Consider the following 23,383-nt stretch of genomic DNA (forward strand, 5'->3'; position numbering starts at 1 on the left):
TGACTGACATGATTTCCTCATTTTATGTGCATTGCCCCTCCTCAGCTCTTACCAATTTTTTTTATATGATTTTATGTTTTGATCAATGTCTCAGTTGTTAAATTCATCATTTATGCATTGACAGGGTAATCATTTGGGATGGGTGGCTTTTGGTCCTCCAGTAATCTCCCTGAATATCCAATTGTACCATATTTTGTTCATTTCATAATCACTTGGGTCTGCTGGTATTTTTACCATGATTTCTCCGCAGCTGCATGCTTTGAAATAAATGGCATGTATGGAATGTTAACAAATCCACTGATGAAGGTCATCAGTGGATTTGTTAACATTCCATACATGCCATTTGGTAAATAATTGCTGTTTTGAATCAATCCTTGACTTTACTTGAGTGGTGGTGGTGGTAGAATATTCTCAACTGTCTCTCTGACATCTTCGTTGAGTATCTGAGTGCCTTTTACAATCGCAGCAACACTTTCACCAATGTCCTTCATATCATCCTAGGTTTCATGTACATCTTCTTGGAATCTCTCCATCTGCACTGGTGGTAGTTTCTGCTAGTTTTTTCTTTTGTTCCACGATTTTACATGTGGGTTTAATCAGTGGTGCAAACATTTGTTTGAAGCCCACTTTGAAGTCTTCCACTTATTATTAAGTCAATCTTGAGGAAACAATATGGGTCCTAGGTGACCTCTGCAAATATATTCCAAAACCCATCCCATGAAATGTAGATGGGGCACCAAGTCCAATAAATGTTTGCAAGGCCATGTGCATCAACTACACAAAATATCAACATGTTCCAGTCATTCTGGATCATGTTGGGCACATATTTGTGCTCATCATTGTGTCACATAGATCACCTCTGTTTTTATACTGGCCCTGACAAATAATTCTTGTGGGGTTGTCTTAATGGACAAGCATCATACACAACAAGATTGGTCTCTTCCTGGTCAAGGGGTCATCAATGGCTGGGGCTTCATCAATTGTGGAAAAACCTCCATGGTGGACAATGAAAATGTCTTCAATGACGCAAGTGCTTCTGCAAAATCCATGAGGACATCATAACATCTGCAAATGGTACAATTACATACAACTGATCTCTCTTTAACCATTGCATGATCAACAGTAATTGGGTTTTCCTGGATTCAGCCTGGCCAACAATTATTGAGCTAATTGAGCTATCAATGTGTCTGGATGTGTCAGCATAAATGGGTTTCATGAACTTGGATTTCATGCTGTGTACGGCAACAAATTCACAATAAAATATCTTATATGAATCAAATACTGAGTCAGCAATCAACCTGTCAAGGTTTGTTGTTTGCTGTCCAGGACAAAGTTCTTGTTTATTCTTTTCTGCAGATTTTCCATGGCTTTCCTGCACATGGTATTATTCATGAACTTGAACTAGTCCATTTGCAGATTAGTATTCATCTAAATGTAAGGAGCCATCCACGCAAGTTGGCAAAATTGCAGCACCCAGTGGATTTTATGTACATGCATTCCCAACCATAGATACAAACATGTTTTGTACATGAACAGTGTAGTTAATCTTCTGATTCAGATTCAGCGAACATACCCCTGTGGAAGCTTTGCTTCTCTTCCATGATCACACACAGGTATGGCAACAACCAGTCATATAGAACCAACTGCTTCTGGGCCCAGTGGGTAAAATCATTGTGGGTGTGGTAAATGTTGTTCAGGTATTCCAAATCAAGTTCAAAGAAGTATTCATAATTACTTTTGCCGTCATACTTGTGTATTTGCTTTTAAATGTCTACATCTGAGGATCATCCCAAGTAAATTCACATACAGGTATTGCTTGCATCATCATACAAATGTACATATTGTTTAAGTAAAGATGCATGATGTAACTGTTGAGGGCATAAGCAGGTTCCTTGCATGAGCAAAACAGTGATTCACCATGGAAACACGCTGTAAATACTATGTTCAGTAAACAAATATTGATTGATATCAGTGAACAGTTTCAATTTCATCACAGTTTTTGACAGCAATGCATCCCAAGCCATTCAAAGAAATGATAAGTAATGTTCACAACTGAGCTTGTACATGTGGATGGCTGTATCACAAAAAGTCTCAAAGATACCTGCAAGCACGAGCTCATCTGCACTGAAACAAGTCATGGCAATCAACAAAATTTCAACAACCAAATGTGACTAGATCTTGTTCACATGTGTGTATTCAGCAGCAGAATTACTTTCACATGACAATGATGAAATAAACTGCCTCAATCAGAGGTAACTGTGCTTCAGAAAACTTCTTTTTGCTCATGTATTTGTATGGATAGTTTCGTTAGCATGTAAGCAAGCAAAATGTTTCAGATCATCATGAGAAGCATCAACAGATAGACAAGTAATCATAAAGCAGTTGTTACCATTTGCCACAAAGGACTCCTTTAGCCTTAATATTTGTTCAGACAGGAACTGAGAACTGCAGTGTGTTAATAAACTGCAGCTTGCCTAGCCATAATGATGTTTCCTTGTTGTTGGGAATAATGTGTATTATTGCGTTTGATGCTATTGAGACTCCTTGCATTATGAAGTGAAAATCATACCTGTGCTGGTTATGAAGCACAACCATAATTCTTGTTTTGTTGGGGCAAATTCACGGCTATAGATTGCATGTGATGTGTGTGGCTCTTATGTGCAAGTCATCAAGCATTTTTTCATTAATGTAGCTAAAACTCCTTCAAAGATCCAAAAATGAGTCACCAGAGGAAATTTGCACATGTCATCATTGGTCATCAACATATTTACATCAAGGAGAGCTTTTGTTCAATCCATTTCACTTCAGCCTTGAACCATTCAATAAAAAGCACTTCAACTGAGACCTTGCTACAGCATAATGTTGGCAGCTTAGTTGCTCCATCACATCCGACAACAGTGTAGCAAAACCCGCAAGGAACTTTTTCAACAATTTCCATCGTATTTGATAGAACTGTGCCTTCCAAGGGAACATTTAGACATCCATGTAAGTAACATATGGTGCTTTCATCTTCTGTTGCACCAGAGTAAAATTTCAATGATTCTTAAAAGGTGCTGGCATTATCATATGCTGCAGCTTCTCACCAACTCCTCCACATTTAAATTCATGGTCTTTCATCAATATTTGCTCAAGATTGCTATGAAATACTGGTAGTTTCAAAGCTCAATTTTCAAATTTGGCCACCAAAATTAAAGTGTGAATGCAACTTGGGGTCAATTTGTTCCACACTAAAACTGGATCATCATTACCTACTTTTCCAGATTTGCTAACTGATGATGATTCTGCAATATTTTAAAAATTTGTATCTACTGCCACTAGCCTTAAAATGTCAGTCAATACATGTACTGTAATTCTATATTGAGGTAAGCTTGTGTAGCTCTGAATAGCTACATCCCTGCGATTTTTACTGGGTTTGAAATTGTCATCCTGGATATATTTTCAATATTGTTTCACCTATTACCACCAAACTTGCTGTGAAGGTGCATCTTGATACAAATATGTGTTAAGTACAAATTTTGGATCTCTGATACACTTTTGAGAATTTATTCAATATTGTTTTTTGACCATTTTCAGCCATAATTACATTTATACATAAACATATTTTTCTAACTTGGCATGTTAAATTAACTAACTTGGGAATTATTCTTAAGAATCTTACAGACCCATCTTTTCTTCATTTTATGTAACATGGTTGATTTTAAATAGCCCAAGCTTAGACTTGTATTTATTGGCAATTTGGAATAGCCCATGCACAGATTTGTATTTATTGGCAACTTCTGATGCTTACTCTGGTAAGCGGAACATCACCGTTAAAGCTACACCTTGTTGGCTGAATTTCACAGCATGTTTAGAATCCAGTGATCTGAATGGCTAAAATTTTAACCTAACTTAAAATACACCAATCAAATGACTCAAATCTATACAAAATAAAGACATATGCTGGTGAAACTGAACCTTCTTGTCTGTTATTTTTAAACTTATTTCTATTCAATTACAATACAAAGACATTGGACAACAATTTCTGGAAATATTTATTACATTCCCATACTCTGATGGGCATAACAACGTCAAGGTCAATATGATGTTCTTTGATGGACACAATAACAATGTCAAGGTCAATATTACACCATGATTCTGAACATTACTGTTCCACACAAATGCCACTGTAAAATTCACACTAGCATAAAATCTATACTATCCAAGTTTAATGCAAGTCAAACTGTCAAGGATTTAAAAATTTGGTAAATCATTATGTTTCAAATTAATCTCATGGAGTATTCCTGAATTAAATATTAAGGATGGTCAAAAAGTAATTGTCATAATTAATAGTGAGGGTAATGAGTATTCCTGATTGCAATGAAATAAAAAAAAAGGGTTGGAAAGACTTCTTCAGATACAAAATAATTGGTGGGACATTTTGAAATATATTTGTAGCATCTTTAAAACATACTGTTACCTTTTACATTATCAAAAACCCCATTAAAATGTTCACAACATCTGGGAAAGGTGCAAAAGAATTCAAATTTAAACATATGAAACTAGAAAAATAATTGTTTTTAAAATCAAAAGATTCTCTAGTCATACTAAATGATACTACTTTTGCTTACAAGCTGACATTATCTTAGGATTATCAGTTACATTTTAATACAAATGACGATAATCAGATGGAAAGTCTTTATCCAATCAGACAGAGGGATCGGATATAATCCCTAGAAAAAAGGTCTTCAAGGTGATAAGGAAAATCCCCTCTAGAAACGTTCATCAAGGTCATGTCCTACGTAGCCAAGAAAAAAAGAACAGAAGGGTGATGGAGAGATGTTTGAACTTACATGGACCATTATTGTTCCATAAGAACAATGCAAGGAAATGGAATGAGGAATCGTTATTTGTTGTCTACTTGGTCTGATAACATCTTAAAGTTAAGATCATTCAAAACTGAATGAGAATTAACTGAATTGAGAGGAGAAAAAAAGACAACAAACTAGAAGTCGTCAGCAAAAGCAGCATCATCTCTTAGTTTTTGTCAATTATCACTACCCCTCCTTCCTTACATATATATGCCTCAGTATCTCCCACTAATGCCACCTCAGCTCCACATCTTGGGAATTGATCCAAAATCCAAAAGTGGTTTGTACATCTGCAGAACATTCAAAGTTTCAAATTTCAATCTCAAGTAGCATGGGAATCTAAAATCCCTATCACAAACAGCATAGGAGAAGTTTCACATTGCTCATGTATGCTTGCATAGGTGGGATAACAAAATCACTATTGTTTTTTTTTACCAAAAGCATGGGGAAAATCAAAAATGCTGAAACTGTAGTATACTAGCATTGATATCCATTGTCTATGTCAAACATTTCATAATGAGTTCATTACTCAGCTTAGCCATTAATGTAAAATAGCTCAAGTCCTAAAATATACTGCATGGGACAATAAATCCTAGTTTCCAAGAGTCCAGACAATTAAAACTTGATATAGGGCTACTTTCATTTAACGTGCTTAAGTTCTGTATAGAAAAAGGACATGGCAAAAATGGGAAATAGTCACTCCCTGCAGTAGGCATTGCTACATAAATGGGCACAATATAATGTACTTTAAAACACTCTGAACCCTTTTGATTGATTCAATGCATCTAACTGCTAACTTACTGCATATACTTGCTAAAAAGTTAAGTCCAACTGCAAACAGCATAGATCCTGATCAGCAGTTGCATAATGCACCAGCAGATCATGGTCTTCATTGTTTGTTCTTCTAATTGCTCTGAACTGCACAGGTCCAGATCTTCCAGTGCTTTTTGTGACAGCAGATCTGGATCTGTACAGTTTGCAGTTGGACCCAGCTCATAAGTGTGTATATACAGTAACATATCTCAAAAATGTCATCCAGTTCTACGATTATAACAAAATGCTGCATTTATTTATGCAAAAGCCAACTGTGAACTGTTTAATAAACTGTGGATTGGAAACAGTGCCATTCTTCCCAACAATATACAGCTTGCACGAGACACGAGACACTTTAGAGACATGAATGATGTCCAACAAGCTATTGAGATTAACCTGGTATAGCTGCCAACTGTGTGTAAAGGCCAGTAAACAATACTTAACATTTATTCATGAATTGCCAAATAAAACTCATCAAAATTTGTGTGACTTTCAAAAGCAGGTCTGAATTTACATATATGTACACATATGTAATTATGCATGCATGTAAACAAACACACAAAGCCAGATGTGTAATTGTCTTAATTAACACAAACATATGTATTTACCTGTATAACACACACACACACACACACACACACAGACAGACAAAACATACACACATGCAAAAAACATTGGCAATATGTGTAAGTGTCTAAATTAACAAATACATAAAGGTGCGATCCAATAAAAACATCACTGACTGTCACATGTGGTGATGTCACAAAGAAGGCTGGGCATGTTAAAAAAAATGTGTACTACCCTCTTATTTGTTATGATAGACCTGACATCCTCTTTTCTTGACCCAGTTTAGAACCCAGCCGCTGCTGTGAAAGTCCATAGTGATCAATAATTACATCTGTAAATATTTTGACACATTTAATGCGAACATTCAACAATCAAAACTGAACATACTTCAGTGAAGCAATATTAGTATTAAATTTTTGAACAACAATGAAAATAATGTTCAATTTGATTAAATGTGCCTACATGAACACTTACATACCCTTTAGATTCGAGTTTGGCTGTAGCATCTGGCACATTTGCTTTGGCTAATGATATCTTTTTTTGTCATATGCCTGATGTATATAGTTTGTTGCCACATACCGAACTATTTCAAATATGCTGAAAGTAGGTCACTGTTACTTTATTTTTTCACTATATAAACTTTCAATAATCCTCTTTCCATCTTAAAAATATTATTGTCTTGCCTGTAAAGTAAGACAAGACTTTTCCAATGGTGTTGTAATCATTGTTGTTGGTGGTATAGGTACCAGCATTAAGTTTTTTAACAATGTTGTATGTACAATAAAGACTCTTGATGGGTATATTCATTACTGGCAAAAGAAGGTAACAGTGACCTGCTTTTCACAGTGATTATTTACTTCCTGGATTAGAGCTCAGTTTCATGGTTACTATTTTATGTATAGCCACGCGACTAAAGGCATAGTCATCCTGGCAGGTACCATGGGCATATGTAGGTCACAGTGACTACTTTTCACAAAACAATGATTATGTTGTGTCTTTTTATGCCCACCAAAAGGAAAAGTGCATACTATTATGACATATATCTGTCCATCTGTTTTCTACCATTTTAGTTTCCACAATAATTTTAGTTTTATACCTTCTACCTTTACCCTATTTTTATGTACAGCTTGCACTTAAGGTAAGCTTACACTTAGGTTTTAAAGGTCATATGTCAAGGTCAATGTGACTGAAAGAAGAGAACTGGTTTCCACACAATAACATTACTTCTACATCCCAGACCTGTACCAAATTTTGGAGAACACATACTTTTGTATTTTGTACGAGGGTGAATGTCAAAATAAATGAATACTGATATCTGCGCAGTTACATCATGTGCTGTTTAAAGTAAAACCCTGGAATGCTTATGTTGGCATGAATCAGTTTTATTTAAGATTTCAACCTGTATGTGCAACATGATCGGATATACTGATGTGAAAAACAGTTAAAAACAGCTCATTTAATTAATTCTTAACAAATAAGCAAATTCTAATGTTCTTGTGTGGAAAGACATGACACATGTCACACAAGGGTAAATATTTCAAGCGAAACTATTAAAAATTGTACACAAATTTTCAACTGAATGGAACAAGAAATATATAAGTTCTGTAACTTCAAAATATTCAAAAAGGAATATTTATGTAGATGATAATGCTTGTGGTGGAAAGTAATATCTATTTCTAACTAATATGCAAAATCAAAGTAAGACATCAAATTCATTCTAACAATTCAAATTTACATGGTGCTGCAGCTGCAATCTTTACATTCATGCCTCACGCATCTTATTGGAACCTGTGCACTTTAGCAGTTTTATTTCCATTGACTTCTGTGCAACTTTTTATTTTGCTTATAGAAATATAAACAGAATGTTATACTACCTGTTTAAGAAACCAATTTTTGGAGTGAAATGTTTCTTCAATAATGCTTACTTGTAATGTTTTGAGTAGATTCACTATCTTGTAAGTCAAGCCCGCATAAACATTTTAGCAACTTAAGAGTTAAAATGTCTTCTGATTGCTAAAATGGAAGTGATCTCCCCATGGATAGCGTGATTGGTGCACAAGTCATCAGTTGCTACTGGAGTTGATACACATGTTCTACCCAGTATGAAACTGCAGAAGGCTTGTGAGGGTGTTTCCAATTATGACCTGGTATTATCAAAGAAACATATTATACTCCAAAAAATTGTTTTTTTCTTGAAATATGTGGCCCAATCATAACACATCAGAAGAATAGGTAAGACTGAATTACATTTTCATACCCCGAATTATCCCTGTCTTAAGTCTCCTACTGTATGTAAATCAACTATGAATTCCATATGACATGGGCTAAAGTATGCACATGGTTTAGAGAAAAATGTTTGCCCCTGCAAATGCAGTTAAGAAAGCCATATCTTTGTAAATGTGCTTAATGACCTGACAAAGACCCCTGGTATGCTGCTGATATAGGTGGCACCTAGTCAAACTGAGCTATGGATGGAAAGATTGCCGAGGTTAAAGTTGGTGAATGCTGAATCTGACCTCCATGCCAAGTTAGTGAAAGTGTCGCTTAAGGACCAGATGTGCTTGAATGCTTTGCTAGTGGTGACAAACCCATCCTCATGATGCAATATGCATAATAAATTCATCTGGTCTCAAGTTAGTTTTTCTGGAGTGAAAAACCCAACAGATCCACTATGACAGAGCCTGATTAGAAACATTGCCCCTTCTTTTCTTGAGTGAGCAAGATTTCCCTCATCTGCTTGGATCAGTTCTCTTAGGTAACAGTTATGACACCTATGTCCTGGGATGAAGGGTTTAGCAGTTTTAAGACAAACGACTGGTTTTCCACAGGCAGGAACCAGTTCTTGGAAATGAAATCTGTGGCCATCATGACAGATAATGAACAAACATGGTTAAACTGCAAATGTTTTGGGCTGACTGAACTTTACATGCATTTCAGCTTCATAAGCATGAAATGTCATGTTATGCTCCTGTTGGTTTTCCATGTACATGTAGTTTGATTATGTGAAATAGAAATTTAGATTCAGCAAAATGGAGAATTGGACTGCTTGTAATGGAGAGCCTGATTTTGAAAATTATAGAAATCCTGTGAGGAAAAGTATCTTCGGATTGGCCCACTTGAGTTCATGTAATCAAGCTGTGACATTGCTATTTCTACTTTAAGGCCCCTTTGGCTTGCCATACTGGTCTTTCTTGGTTGAGAGATCCAAATATGCCATAATTCTGTAAGAGGTTGGTCACTGATGGAGCAGGAAGAGGACAGAACTCTGGTGGCAGAAGCCAGAAGACTTCTACATTCGATGCATTCACTATGAGTGTCATCAAAGGTCTGAGACAGGTACCGGCGTTCAGGAATGGGGAGTAGCAGGTACTGGGTCATGACAGAGCCGAGACCAGTGATGAACCTGTCTGGTGGCAGACCATAATCCTTCCAATGGTCCAGTGCTTACTATAGGTTCACTGAATCCCAGGATAATACTTATGGATGTGTAACAGAACTTCGGCTGTTACAAATGTGATTTGGGGATGGGATTGGATCCACTGGGAAAATATATCACTGTACCATCCAATTAGTAGATGTAGGTTGAGGCTGTGCCAGAAATGGAGTGTACAAATCCTGAGAATGATCACTGTGTTGAAATAATGTCCAAGAATGGACTGGTACAGATGGGCTGCTGTACCATGCTGACACTGACCCAGTAGTCTGTGTCATGATGGTATGCTATGGTTGTGGCCTGTCAATGATGGCAGGGTTATAACTGTGTCATGATGGTATGCTATGGTTGTGGCCTGTCAGTGATGGCAGGGTTATAACTGTGTCATGATGGTATGCTATGGTTGTGGCCTGTCAATGATGGCAGGGTTATAACTGTGTCATGATGGTATGCTATGGTTGTGGCCTGTCCATGATGGCAGGGTTATAACTGTGTCATGATGGTATGCTATGGTTGTGGCCTGTCAGTGATGGCAGGGTTATAACTGTGTCATGATGGTATGCTATGGTTGTGGCCTGTCAATGATGGCAGGACTATAATTGTATGACAAAAACATCATGGTAGAGATTGCCAGATCTTTATGTGAATGGGTGATCTTTTGGCCTCCAGTGATCTGAACATCAAAAAACAATGAAGTAGCATTGCAACAATATTGTTGGTATCCATGCTCTCATGTGGCATGTGTACATTTCTTGGCCCTCTCTTTTAGACGAGTTAACTGCATGGCCCATCTTCCCTTGATATAAAGGGATTAAAAAGTCATAATTATAGTTCAAACTACATTCCATACAATTAATACAGGAAAAGTGATTATCCTCAGCTCAACCCATGTTTAATTCTACTCATTTTGTTGATACCTCTATTTAGAGAGAGCAAAAACAATGGTGTAAACAGATACAGGTGAAATCAATTAGGCATCACACAGGGTTTTCTGTGAAGTTGATCCTTATATATTACGATCAATGCAAGAAATAATCGTATTAAATGGAACAAATCATTTGCTTGATACAACTTGCATTAATCACTGAGGACTGAAAAAAGCTATACACCACATAGCAGTAAAGACGGTGCTGACTAGCTTAAAGTACAATGAAGTTTGATAAATGAAGTGCAAAATGCTCATCTACAATGAGGATAGTGCACAATTTGAACATTAAAATAGGTGAAGTATACTTCCCTGAGGTGAGGATACTCCAAAGAATTGCTCAAAACGATCAAGAGGCACAAGTGGAAAACATGCCGATTAGGCATATAACAAGGTAGCAACTGAGAACTGAAATATTTGTTACCAATCCCTCCATCCGAGGTGTGACCACTCTCATCTGATTTACACCTTGGCAAGCATATGAAATTTAAAACTTTTAATCCTGCAACAAAGCAATATACATGAGATGTCCTTTTAGCTTCATAGGGGTGACTCCTAATGTCTTTTGATTGCGAAATGTATATAAAGAAACCAACAATGGAAATTGCACTAAAAATGTACAGAATAACACAGGATCCTAGATTGACAGAAATGGAAATAAGATCAAATCACAAAAGTTCTGACACTCAATACATTATCCCCAAGAATTATAACTCTTACATCTAGACTTGAGTCTACACCAAGCTATTGACTCTTTTTCCCATGAAAGTTCAAGGATGTTAAGTTTTACGTAGGAAGATTACTGTCCCAGAAAAAAGTATGTTAATATGCATAAACCAGAGATAATTCCATTAATTTATAAGAGTTTCCTGAGTTGTATGTAAGTTAGGTTTATTGTTCAAACAAAATGAAACTGTGAAAATCATTTAACTTATTTGCAGAAGTTACTGATAATGAGAAATAAGGATGATAACGGATATAAGAATTAGATAAAAACTGGAAATTTAAAATCCATCAGCAAAAGCTAAATCTTAAAGTATGTAAAGTACATACCCTGCAACTTATAAAAAAATCCCTGCTATTAACTGGATACTATGTTATTAAAACACAATCAAAACACACCATGTTTACAAATGTATCACTGCAGCTTCTTTGGATTTTGTTAATCATGATTTAAAACTTTGTTCAAAAGAATCAGAGATGCAAATGACAAGTAAATTTGTGATACTGACAATTAATTCTTTAATGACCAACGGTGGAACATAAATCCTGATCTGCCTAGCATTATTATTCTTGATGGATGCTGCTTCAAGATTATCTGAATTCAAAACTGGAACAAGACATAATAATCTCATATGCTTGTTACAACATTTACTGGTACAAGTACCATATATACTCAATTATAAATCAGTCAAACTTCAAACAACAAAGATCCTGATCTTCTGTTGTATAATGCACCTGTAGATCAGATCTATGTTGTTTGTTCAACTGACTATTCCTAAGAAACTGCACAGACCTAGATCTGCTGGCACATTATGTGAAAGACCTGGGTTTGTGCCGTTTGCAGTCTGACTTTCTTATAAGCGAGAATGTACAGTGCAAAACTGAGACATCTGTTTTACTTCATATGATAATCAGCAATCTCATTTTTAAACTAAATAATGTGTACAAGAAATCAAATACACATCAAAAAACACTCAAGAAGAACTCAACAGATCACTATAAAAAAAACCTGACGGAAAAAAAATCTGGAAATTGAAGCTCAAAACACCTGGGGTATGATTTAAGCCTAAAAATGTTTACTGTTAGTTGTTTCACCATATACTCTGGATGTCAACATATGGAACTTCTACAACACCAAATCACACCAATCATTATCACACTATCGGTGACAACCTTTTCCAACCAAAGGTCACAGCCTTGATATCATGATAATAGTTCCATCGCAGTGTTGTCCCTGGGCTCAGGCTCTGTTGAATTTTTGGGTCGAAATGGCTTTCTACCCTTCTTGCTTGGCTTTTGTGGCTCATTGTGCACAGTGTGAATTTGATGGTTAATTTCAGTGACCTTTTTTGCCGATCTTTGTTGACGCGTATTAGTTGCCACTGCACTTACATGTGGGAATAACTTTGATAACGTGCCCACAGCTTTTGTCCTTCCCTCACGAAACACCATCCTCATACCTGTCTTAAGATATTCAGGATTTTTGATAAACCGGAATCTAACGATGGCCTTGTCTCCCGTTCGTAAGTGTTCAGTGCTCATGGCAATAATGGTAGCTGTTTGCCTCACACTGCCAACATGAACTGAAAGGAATGTAAAAGTTAAAAACATGCAATTATTGTGGATACTGTTAAAAATTAAATGTGTCCATACACCATAGAGGCTTCTGCCAATATTATGCACTTGATAACCTTGAAGAGAATTTAGTTTCAATCCCTAATGTCCTTAAATAAAATTACTGAATGGAAACTGAATATCGGAATTGTATGCATAACAGTGGCCATTAAGTCTATTAAATTTTACAGATAAATGATGAAAAATAACTTGACCTAAGTCTTCTAATATAAAACATCACACCAAATTTTATTGCAATCTATGAAGTCCTTCAAATTTAATGAGAAGAAAATGGAAGGGCGCAGTTTCAAGTCAAAATGGGGAGCATAACTCCATAAAGTGACATCACAAGGTAGTGAAAATCAAACTTGACCAAGGTGAAAGCCTGGTGCTAAGCTTGGTTTCAATCCAAACAATTTTTCTAGGGTTACTGAGCAGATCTGTAGTACAAAGTTCTATGACATCATGGCCCATATTTGGTAAATATCTGCAGGAAATTGTTACAGTTAAACTTGCCCAGGTTTTCTTGATGTAAAGCCTCATACCAAATCTGTTTACAATCCTTAAATTCATTCTCAAGTTACTGAGTAGAAGCTGTATTGCAAAGCTCTGAGTCACACAGGAGATATACTCCCATTCAATTTTACCTGAAAAACTGAAAATTAATCTTGACTTATCATCATTATTGTAAATGTCCAGAAATTAAAAACTAATTACTTTTCTTTGTCTGGATAATTTATGTCCTAATGAAACTTAACATTCTACCCTAAGTATCTTGTTAAGAAAATTAAAATATCAACTGTCAGGACTGTGTATCAATGAGCCAGTAAGTTCAATGCAGTTCAATGCAGATAGACTCCTAGGATTCCCCACCATGTCCCAAAAAAAAAAGGGGGAAGTAGAACAAAATTGAGGGGGAGGAGGAAACAGGCATACTTCATTATTTACACAACACATCAATATCCATCTCTCTTCCTTATCAACTCTGAAATACTCTGATTAAAACCGGAATCTTTAAAAGATGTTGCTTCTAGCTGTATGAGCATTAATCTGTTCATCGTTTTTCAACTTAATTGGTTTGATATCTGTGTATGAATATTGCTCTGTACTAAGATTGCAATTTCACAGCTCACAGGTATTTTTCACTAATATAAGCTCTGCCAAAGTCTAACTTTCTTGAATTAGCACTACAATGCCAGATTTACTATTCCATAATGCTGTAGTAGGATTTTAAGTCCATTAATGCCATAGTCTACCTGTTCAAAAAGATATTTTAATCAAATAAATATCTTTACTTTTTAATTTCATTTTTAGTTGCTGTAGGGTTTAACGCCATTTTTCAGCACACGATAGGCTATACATGGCAGCCAGTATTAATGGTGGAGGAAGAACCCGGGAAAACCCTGGAAAGAACCACCGACCCACGAGAAGCTAATGGCAATCTTTCTCACATACTCACATTGGCCGAATCAGAGACTCGAACCCACGCAGACAGAGGTGAGATGGCAGTGATCTGTAACGGAGAGTGCTTTAGACCACTCAGTCACTCAGGGCCCCAATTTCATTTTTAGATTCTTATTTATTAGATTTATCATAACCTTTATATTAGGGCTATACAGTTTTGTAGCACATGATCTCGCTAGGCTAAATTGTGACTAGAAAATAAATGAAAAGCGCACTCTACTTTTAAATTGTTTGTATTTTAATTTGGCTTGTTTGTCAGCCTTTTCTACATTCAATCTTGAAATACCGCTGAAATGAGGGGTTGACAGGAATGCCATCTGTTTTTGTCCATCCAGCATGTACATCAGATTCAAATTTAATGCCATTTTTTGGTTCAAAATCATATCACTGGCACTTCCTTTAATACTTTCCCAGCTCATACAATCTGATATACTTCCAGACTTTAAAAATAAACTGCCTTCATTTCTATGATCAGTCAGCATTTGCCAAACTAAATCATCATCATCAAACTAAAACAACACTGGGATTCTGCAATTCTGGGTCTTCTCGATAGCCTGTATTATAAACATGTATTTGTAAAACTTCCTTTATGCAAGTTCAAGCTTCGACACAATGCTTGTTATGGGGCCCAATGTGCCAATCAAATTTAGATTAAAGACCATTGATACTAAGCTGAAGAACCAGATATATCAACAGTTCCGACAAAATATGTCATGACAAGCACTTCAATATTTTTACCATTTCTACAAGTACTTTATTGTTGAACAGCTGAATAAAGTTGCATAATGTGCAGAGTGCATTTTCAAATGCATGACTTGAAATTAATTTGCAGAATTCTCCTGCATCACCACTTTCCAAGTGGGTGAATTCGTACAAATTTTGCGTGTACCACGTGCCCAAGGAGTATCTCTATCAATGTTGGTAGGAAGTAGGCTTGGATAAATAAAATGCATTTATAATCTTGCTTGCCAATCAAGAACATGTACATTATAATGTTTCTATTTTATCTTTTTGAAATAAAGATTTCTGGTTGTAGTTGTTTCTCTTTTTGTTTGTAAAACTTATCAGTCTGTTCTTGTACATGTACTGTCATTGGCAATAAATGCCAATATCCCCACTGACTTCCCATGATATAATTGGTTTAATTTATTTTAAGTCCAGGCCAGCTGATGCACTGTGGCATATACAGAAGTATCTGTCTTCTGTCAACAAAAAGTGCTCTCTCATGATAGATCATCTCTCATTACAAGTCAGAATTATACATAATTGTTAATTCAGTATATTAACATAGCTGCCAACCCTCATGATTTTGGCTTGAATTTCACGACTTTTTCAGTGATTCATGGATTCACACCGCATGCAAAAAAATCATGAATTCCCCAATTCTCAATTCTCAATTATTTTAAATCCTTAATAAAATAACTTATTTCCTGTTAAGCGCTAGTTGTGATATCGGCAGTTGCCGAAACAGTCCAGTACTGCTGGTCGCAATATTAGTGGAACTATAGCTGACTGGTACACTTGGCCCAGTAGCAAGAATTTTAGCGTATTTTAATCTATATGTATAAAAGTAGCTTTCGGGTGAAACTGGGGCCTAACCAGAATTTTGCTCCGTGCATGCACCACAAACACTGATTTGAATTATATTCGGCATTGCATCTTGAAAATGTCTCCACCAACAAGGAAAATATATGTATTGCATAAAAAGAAGTTTACTTTGGAATACGCCAAAAATTGGTCATGCATTCAGCCATCAAACACTGATATACATCATGCCTTTTGCACGTAGTGTGCCACAAATTTTAGCATTGGGCATGGTGGCAGAGACAATGTGAGGAAGCACATTGGTAGCAAAAACCACAAAGAGGTTGGGCAAATTAAGAACTCGCAGCAGATTTCAGCTCTGGAATATTTTAAGAACATCGGCGGAAGACCTGCAAGCTATCAACAGTGAAGTACTGTTTGTGAGTTTTTTTGTTGAACACAATCTACCTTTATCAGCTGGAGACCATTCTAAACATTTGTTCCAACAAATATTCCCGGACTCTAAGATCGCTTCATGAATTCATGTCAAAATTCACTCATTTTTATCCCTATTTTTACTAATTGTGAGCCTGGAGGGTTGGCAGCTATGTATTAAGAATTCGATCTCTCATGAAAAGTGGTCTTTCATGGCAGATTCCAGTGTGTTAGGTTGCATAATCTGTTTGAACAGACATAAAGTATTAACACAACCAATCAAAGAACAACATATCTCAATCATAGCTTTAAATCGCCAACCATGACAATCACTGTAATAATGTATGCAACTGCTGACTGGATTGAGTTATAATATGAAGATGTTTCATGATGCAAAGATTGTGACAACCATATCTTCATATAATTTTGTTGGAAAATGGTGAAAACTAAATATTACCTAGGTCTTCTTAATGGAAAGCTGCAACCTGATTTCAATTTATTAAATCTTTCTAAAGTTACTGAGCAGAAACTAAATTTACAGTAGATGGGACATGACATAATAAAAAGGGGTGGACAGACCAGAATAACACTTACATGCTTACGTGACCCCACACACACATAGATATGGCAGAGGCATAATAAAACTACCAACATGGTTGGTTAAAATGCAGAAAAATATATCAAATTTATACCCTGACATGACTAAAGATTTTCTATGAGCAGAGTGAATACAGACAGGGAATATCCATCCAAATATCTCATAATTATTTGTCATTTTAAATTGTAGTCTTTGTCTTGATGACAAAACACTCAAGTAGGTCTGAGATTACCCACCTGGTAGAAGCTGGCCAAAATCCTGTGCAAAGATGCTTCCTCTCTAATCAACAAATTGAGTGCTTTTCGAAAATAAGTTAAATAAAGCAAATGCTGATGGATGAAGAACTCTTATGGCCATCAGCCTGGTGAGATAGAAAGTCCAATGTGAAAAAGTTTTAGGTTATTTATTGTGTTTGAATAAGCATGATAAATAAGTCTGCAAAATTTAAAATATCAGCAGAAACAGACAAAAAACTTAATCTGGAGGATCTGTCTATTGCTAGAATTTTTCCCTTGTATTATAGTAACTGTCTTGAAGTTGCAAATTGTGCATTAACCCCTATACTTAATGGAAGAAGACTTACTCATAGCTTGATATTTAACACTAATGGTGGTTGGATGATGGAGTACAAGGATTTCTCCCTCAAACTCCCAGCATGCTTTTGGATTCAGTGCTGGTGCGACCATCACCATGCCTTTACGTATTGATGATCTTTTAATCTGAAATAAAGAGATACATGCAAATAACTTTTAAAGACCAATGAATGATTTCACAATTGTTCCATGGAACACCATTTTCCCATTTGGGTCATTCCATGCCAAATCAACCAGTGATCTCTGGGTGACTATACCCTATTTCCATGATATTTTTTTTCTCCATGTAAACAACAGCTGCATGCAAAATTTCAATTGCTTATGAAGTTAGGCCAATTGAAGTGGAGAGGAGTTGCATGTTTTTCACAGGCAAATGCATGGCTTATAATGGACAGTTTTCAGATGCTTGTAACTTTTTTTTTATTATATACCATATACACTCATGTATAAACTGAATAATTTAGGAAAAAATAAAGGCCTGGAAGAAGGGGGTGGGTCGGCCTATCCACAGGCCAATGTCTAAACTTGACAGTTTTTAGGTCTTTTTGTTGACCACTGTAATGGCTGTAAATAGGCATGTAAAAAAATAAATAAAAAAATTCAGTGACCCGACAATTATTAATGTTATAATGTACTATGATTGATTTTGTTATTATTTTGCATGTGAATATTTTCTGATTTCTCCAACACAAATTAAATAAAGGTAAATACAGACTTCATAATTCGCAGGGCAGATGAGTTTACCCAGGAGACCAGGCTGAACTACAACGTACAGTACTTACACAGTGCAAAGTGTGCATAGCGTCACTTCAATCCTTACTTATTCCCAAACATATTAGATGCAGATTTTGCTTTATTCATTGTTTCGACCAAATTGCATTCTTCCAGATAACATTTCAACAAGTCCTTAATAGCTGTTTCATTTACATTGAATCATGCGCTCACGAGTAACTCAATTTCAATGATATATGCGATCATTCAAATTGAGGTAATATTTTTAAAAGGGTATGCACATTTAGTTGTACAAGGCACATAACCAGCATAATTTACATGTTCACGAAAAGTGGTAATAATAAAGGCTAAAATTCTCGTACAGATCAATTAAGATCAACATCAATCAATTTTAGTTAAGTGTTTTGGCTGAACACACATCATAACTTTCCACACAATAGAAAGCTTGATGTTTCAGCATCTTCTATGTTGATAGTCAGCGAATTTGTCTTTTGTTTTGCACAGCAGTACAGGCCAGCTAATCATTAAAACCCTGAAACTGGCTTGTGTTAAGAGGGAATTTCGACTGGCAACTATAAAAGTATATTGATGTGTAATTGCCTTGTATTCCATAATATTAGCATGATTACCATAGTTTTGTAAAACGGGGTGTAAGGCATACCTATGAACTTTTCAAAAGCCAATGTATAAACTTAACATTTTATTTAGTAAAGAAGCAAATTCTTTAAAGTAAAGTAATTATTTCATCATAACAATATATCACAAGTGATACAACAGAACATGTAGTACTTTTCTTGTTTAAAAGAAATGAGAATCAAAGACGTAACATAATAATCAAGAGTTCTCTGCAAAAATCAAAAGAGATTATTGAATCGGGAAGTAGGAGTGGAGTGATCCAAAAAAAATTGGGAGTATTTTTTTCCCTCCCATTGTGAAAGCATGGTGTAAGGTCACTTATATCAAAGCAAACTACAACTCAGCTTTTACGGTATTAGCATAATTTTCGAAGCATTATTTCTGAAACTTCATTATTGTACTTTGGAGATATTATTAACGTTTAGCACAATGATACCCATGATTCGATTCCAATTCAGTGCGTAATCAAGCCTACAATGTACATGTGGTGTCGCCATTATGTAAATACGTTCAGTAGCCTAATTGTGAGCGTTGAATTGAACTGTATTGTTGTTCGTTGTGCTGTCATACTGGGATTTCATTTTAATGAGTTAGGATTTACAATTTCTAGGCAAAGTAAAAACATAATTACTGGTGCACTGATATAAAATATCCAATGCAATAATGTATAAACAAACAATAATCAAGTCAACAGGGAGAGGTAGTGTTACATCAACTCACGATTGCTAAATTCTTGTCATCGTTTGATGAAATTATACACAAATCTAAATTAGGCACAAACAATAAGAAAACAGAAAATTAAATAAATTCATTTTCAAACAAGTTTATACCATCTCTTTTTAATAATCATGCATGCCAACCTCGAGATATGTATACATGTAACTTTTATAAATACAAGTTTGCCTAAATAAATGCATTTAGAACTTACCTCATGCATCTTGAGATGTCTCGGAGTTGTGGATTGGCTTATACGCTGGTCAAACACTTTTTAGTGTTTATACCTGTTCAGTTTGGGGGTCAGATTATATGCTAATGGGTTTATACACGAGTATATACAGTAGATATTGGGTTGAAATTTACTATATGACATTCGTAATCTCAGAATATGAATCTGATATCATGTTTTATAAATGTCAGATATATGTAGAGATATATACCCTTACATAGTTTAGACAAAATATATCCCATCTATGCCAAATGCATGCTCACACTGAAATTATATTTTTTATGCTCTTTCTAATTATGTACACAACTTCTGAAATGTGATAAATTAGACTAACTCATGTGCCATTTTTTCAAAAAAATAAGCTGAATTTTAAGATTAAAAACATTTGTTTTTGTACATTTAATTGTTTGCCATGCAGTAAGTATGCATTTGTCTCCTGTAATTATCAAGTAAACAAAACATCATATAGGTTATTTTTTTAAACCATCAAATCAATCCTCCTGGTGGTTAGTCATTTCCAAACACACCTGTTAAAGAAATCTAACAAGTTATATTACTAACAATTAACACCTACACGCCTAAAACTGATGACATGCATCAAGACAACTGCTGACAAGCCGATGGTTAAGAGTTGGCAAGCCCACAAACTGCCCTAGGCTAGATTAGAACATGAATATCTGTGAATCCCAGATACATATAAATATTGCAGTTAAAATGAAATTCACAAATTAAAATATAAATATTTATTCCTTATTTGTCAAAACTTGCTATAAATAGTAAATATTTGCATCATCACACAAGACACTGCATGACTGAACTTGACACTGACAAGATGGAAATGACATACAACAGATGAAAGAAACTGGCCAGTTATATAACAGAAAATATGGTACATCTAAGCACTAAATACACCTCTCCCTCGATAACTCGCACACAACGGGGTCCACAAACAAAGACCGCACTATAAGCAAGGCGTGAGTTATCGAGGGACCTCCAAAAATTGAACAAAAAATCGCTTTGACATTGAGAAAACCGTGGGGGGGGGGGGGGGGGGCGGCGTTAGGGAACTGGGCTGTTTAATGACTGAATCCTCAAAATATCCAACTCAAAATATCCAACATATGAAAGATTGTTCCAACTGGTTTGAACAACCATCAAGTGCACGCGAAAAATCTCTGTATTACATCACTGCTTTTTGTTTTCTTGACGAGTCTGGTTCCCATAGTGGTGTTTAATGGTATCTTGCCAAATCATGAGTCCACAATATGGGAACTAGACTAACTGTTGATACACCACCAAACAAGTAACCTTTTTTCCTCTTCAAAAACACGAGTCATTTATTTCATGACACATCTACGTCGAAACTCCATTTTTTATTGTTCAATTAATACACTGTTAATGTCATGATTTCATTGGAAGTAATAATGAAACTTCTTATCATCCCTGAGGATATCTCTAAATGCCAGTTCAAGAATTCTCTGAAACTTGCTTGCCCACAATGGTTCGTATCTGTGAAATCAAGCTCTTTATTTTACAAAGTATTCATTTCGCTCTGCTGCCTTGTTATCTTTGATCACATTTATGAAAGAGTCGGTTAATTTAAGGTAGTTTCTGTTACATACACAATATTGTTTATTACAGTGTTCGATTGATCAAATGAAGTGAGTTCACCCAGTATACGACCTAGGCTGCTAGATTTTAAGTTAGTCAGATTTTTGTGCCTTTTAACTTTTCTTTTATTCCACCTCCTTTTTTTATTCAAAAGACAATATAAAGGAGGCCAGCTTTTTAATTCAGTGCAACAATTCAACAAATACTTCCACAAGTCAGTTATCAAAACACGGTTGGCACTTAATTAGGTTCTCAGAAAAATGCTCGCGGACATAGCTGTTACGGTAGATTGATGCATTTTACATTTAATTACAAGAGGACACATTGCACTTATGACGATTACACTTAAAAGGAACTAAAAGATGGATTTAGAGCACAAATTTCAGTTGATAAAAAAATTATTTCATTTGTATTTATTTATTAAAGTACTGCCTCCACTTGGCCTAAGTGACATTTTTGCTGATTGAAATTTCCTTACATATCATTAATTGCGGTGTACTAGGAACGTCATTTGGAAAGAAAATGTAAAAAACTGTATGAGTTATTTTTAAATTTGATATTTCATCGTGTTGATTAAAATTTCCAGGTCCTATCTACTGTTTTCCATTACCAATTTTGATAGCGATTTTCTTCAAGTTCAACAAATAGGGATAAATTTTTGGGGTATTTTCGGGTTTAAAAAATGGGATCCACGCCTGACACCGCGTTATAAGCGGGTTCGCGAGTTATCGAGGGAGTGGTGTGTGTTTGTGTATATATATATATATATATATACACACACACACACATGACTAAGAAGATAAGTTGAGATCTTCTCACCTACCAACATTTTCACCACCAAATCCAGCAAAGCTAATGGGCTGTCTTGATTGGTCTAGTTGGGTCTGCTGACTGTGCTGGTTGCCACCATCCCTACTAGATCCAATGTCTGCCTCTGTGATGATAAATCTGAGGTAAACACTTGAGAAGGATGACTCTGCATGGAAGCCAACAGCTTCTATAATGTCTCTGATCAAAACAATGCATTCAAAAGCAAGGCTTGCAGAAACAGCTCTAATCTCGTAATCCTCATGAAGCTCAGAATATGCTAAGCACATAACTCACTTCAACCACGAAGCAAGGATTTGAAGGGTGACTCTGTTTTCCGATCTTGACTGTAAGGAAGCGATATTTGCATGTCACGACTTGTCTCTGTGTGTCTCAAGCAGTGCTTGAGAGTGCAGCACAGGCATGAGGATACTCTTATCTGGTGAGATGTCCGAGTACACCAAGCATATGACCCCCTTCAGCCAGGAGTAAAGGGCATGAAGAATGATATCCTGTGTTCTGTCTCAGAGAGATTGCTTGAAACTTCAGAGCAGTAAGTCACATGAGAAGAGGCGTTGCTCATGCAATGACTTGTCTCTGTGTGTCTCAAGTAGTGCTTGAGGGTGCAGACTGGATCTTGCATGGCTGCCTCTCTAGACTTGTCTGTGGAAAAGAGAGGACAAATGATAACTCGTTTGTTACCTACCGATGGCAACTGATTCTTGGCAACTAGGCCTGGTTGTGTAAGGAGGACTACTGAATGATAGGAACAGAAGATAGTTCAGGTTGACTGAAAGGGCATGTAGCTCACTGATCCTGCATGTGAAAGCGGAAGCATGTTTTGTATGATAGTAACTTTAGCAAAGCATGAGCGAGAGGTTCAAACTTGCTTGAGTTGAGCCAGATTAGAACCCAAGAAAAATTCCATTTTGGAAACAATGCTATGGATTTTGGTTGCTGGAGATCAAATTGTCAAACAGATATGAGATATATTTATCATGCCCAATGTCACATCTGCCATGATGCTGGAATGTGTCTGAGATCATTGATCCCTGAGGGTGCGAACAGAATCTTGCATGGCTGCTGTTCTCAACCTGGTTATGGAAGTAAACGAG

General features: G+C 36.0%; 1 protein-coding gene across 2 annotated transcripts in view; it reads right to left on the bottom strand.

Annotated features, from left to right (window-relative positions):
- Positions 1-4,013: 4,013 nt before the first annotated feature.
- The window catches only part of LOC149772745 (GTP-binding protein 1-like), a 59,640-nt gene continuing 40,270 nt past the window's right edge, over positions 4,014-23,383 (bottom strand). For both annotated transcript variants that reach the window (XM_089947401.1, XM_089947402.1), the window contains exons 9-10: positions 17,527-17,662; positions 4,014-12,891 (exon numbers count right to left, since the gene is read on the bottom strand). In XM_089947401.1, the coding sequence (XP_089803527.1) occupies positions 12,512-12,891; positions 17,527-17,662 (516 nt within the window). In that variant the 3' untranslated portion in view covers positions 4,014-12,511. The remainder of the gene's footprint in view (positions 12,892-17,526; positions 17,663-23,383) is intronic.

The sequence above is a fragment of the Sinohyriopsis cumingii genome, unplaced genomic scaffold (genome assembly GCF_028554795.1).
Source record: "Sinohyriopsis cumingii isolate HCF-2022 unplaced genomic scaffold, ASM2855479v2 utg001180l, whole genome shotgun sequence".
Classification (NCBI taxonomy): domain Eukaryota; kingdom Metazoa; phylum Mollusca; class Bivalvia; order Unionida; family Unionidae; genus Sinohyriopsis; species Sinohyriopsis cumingii.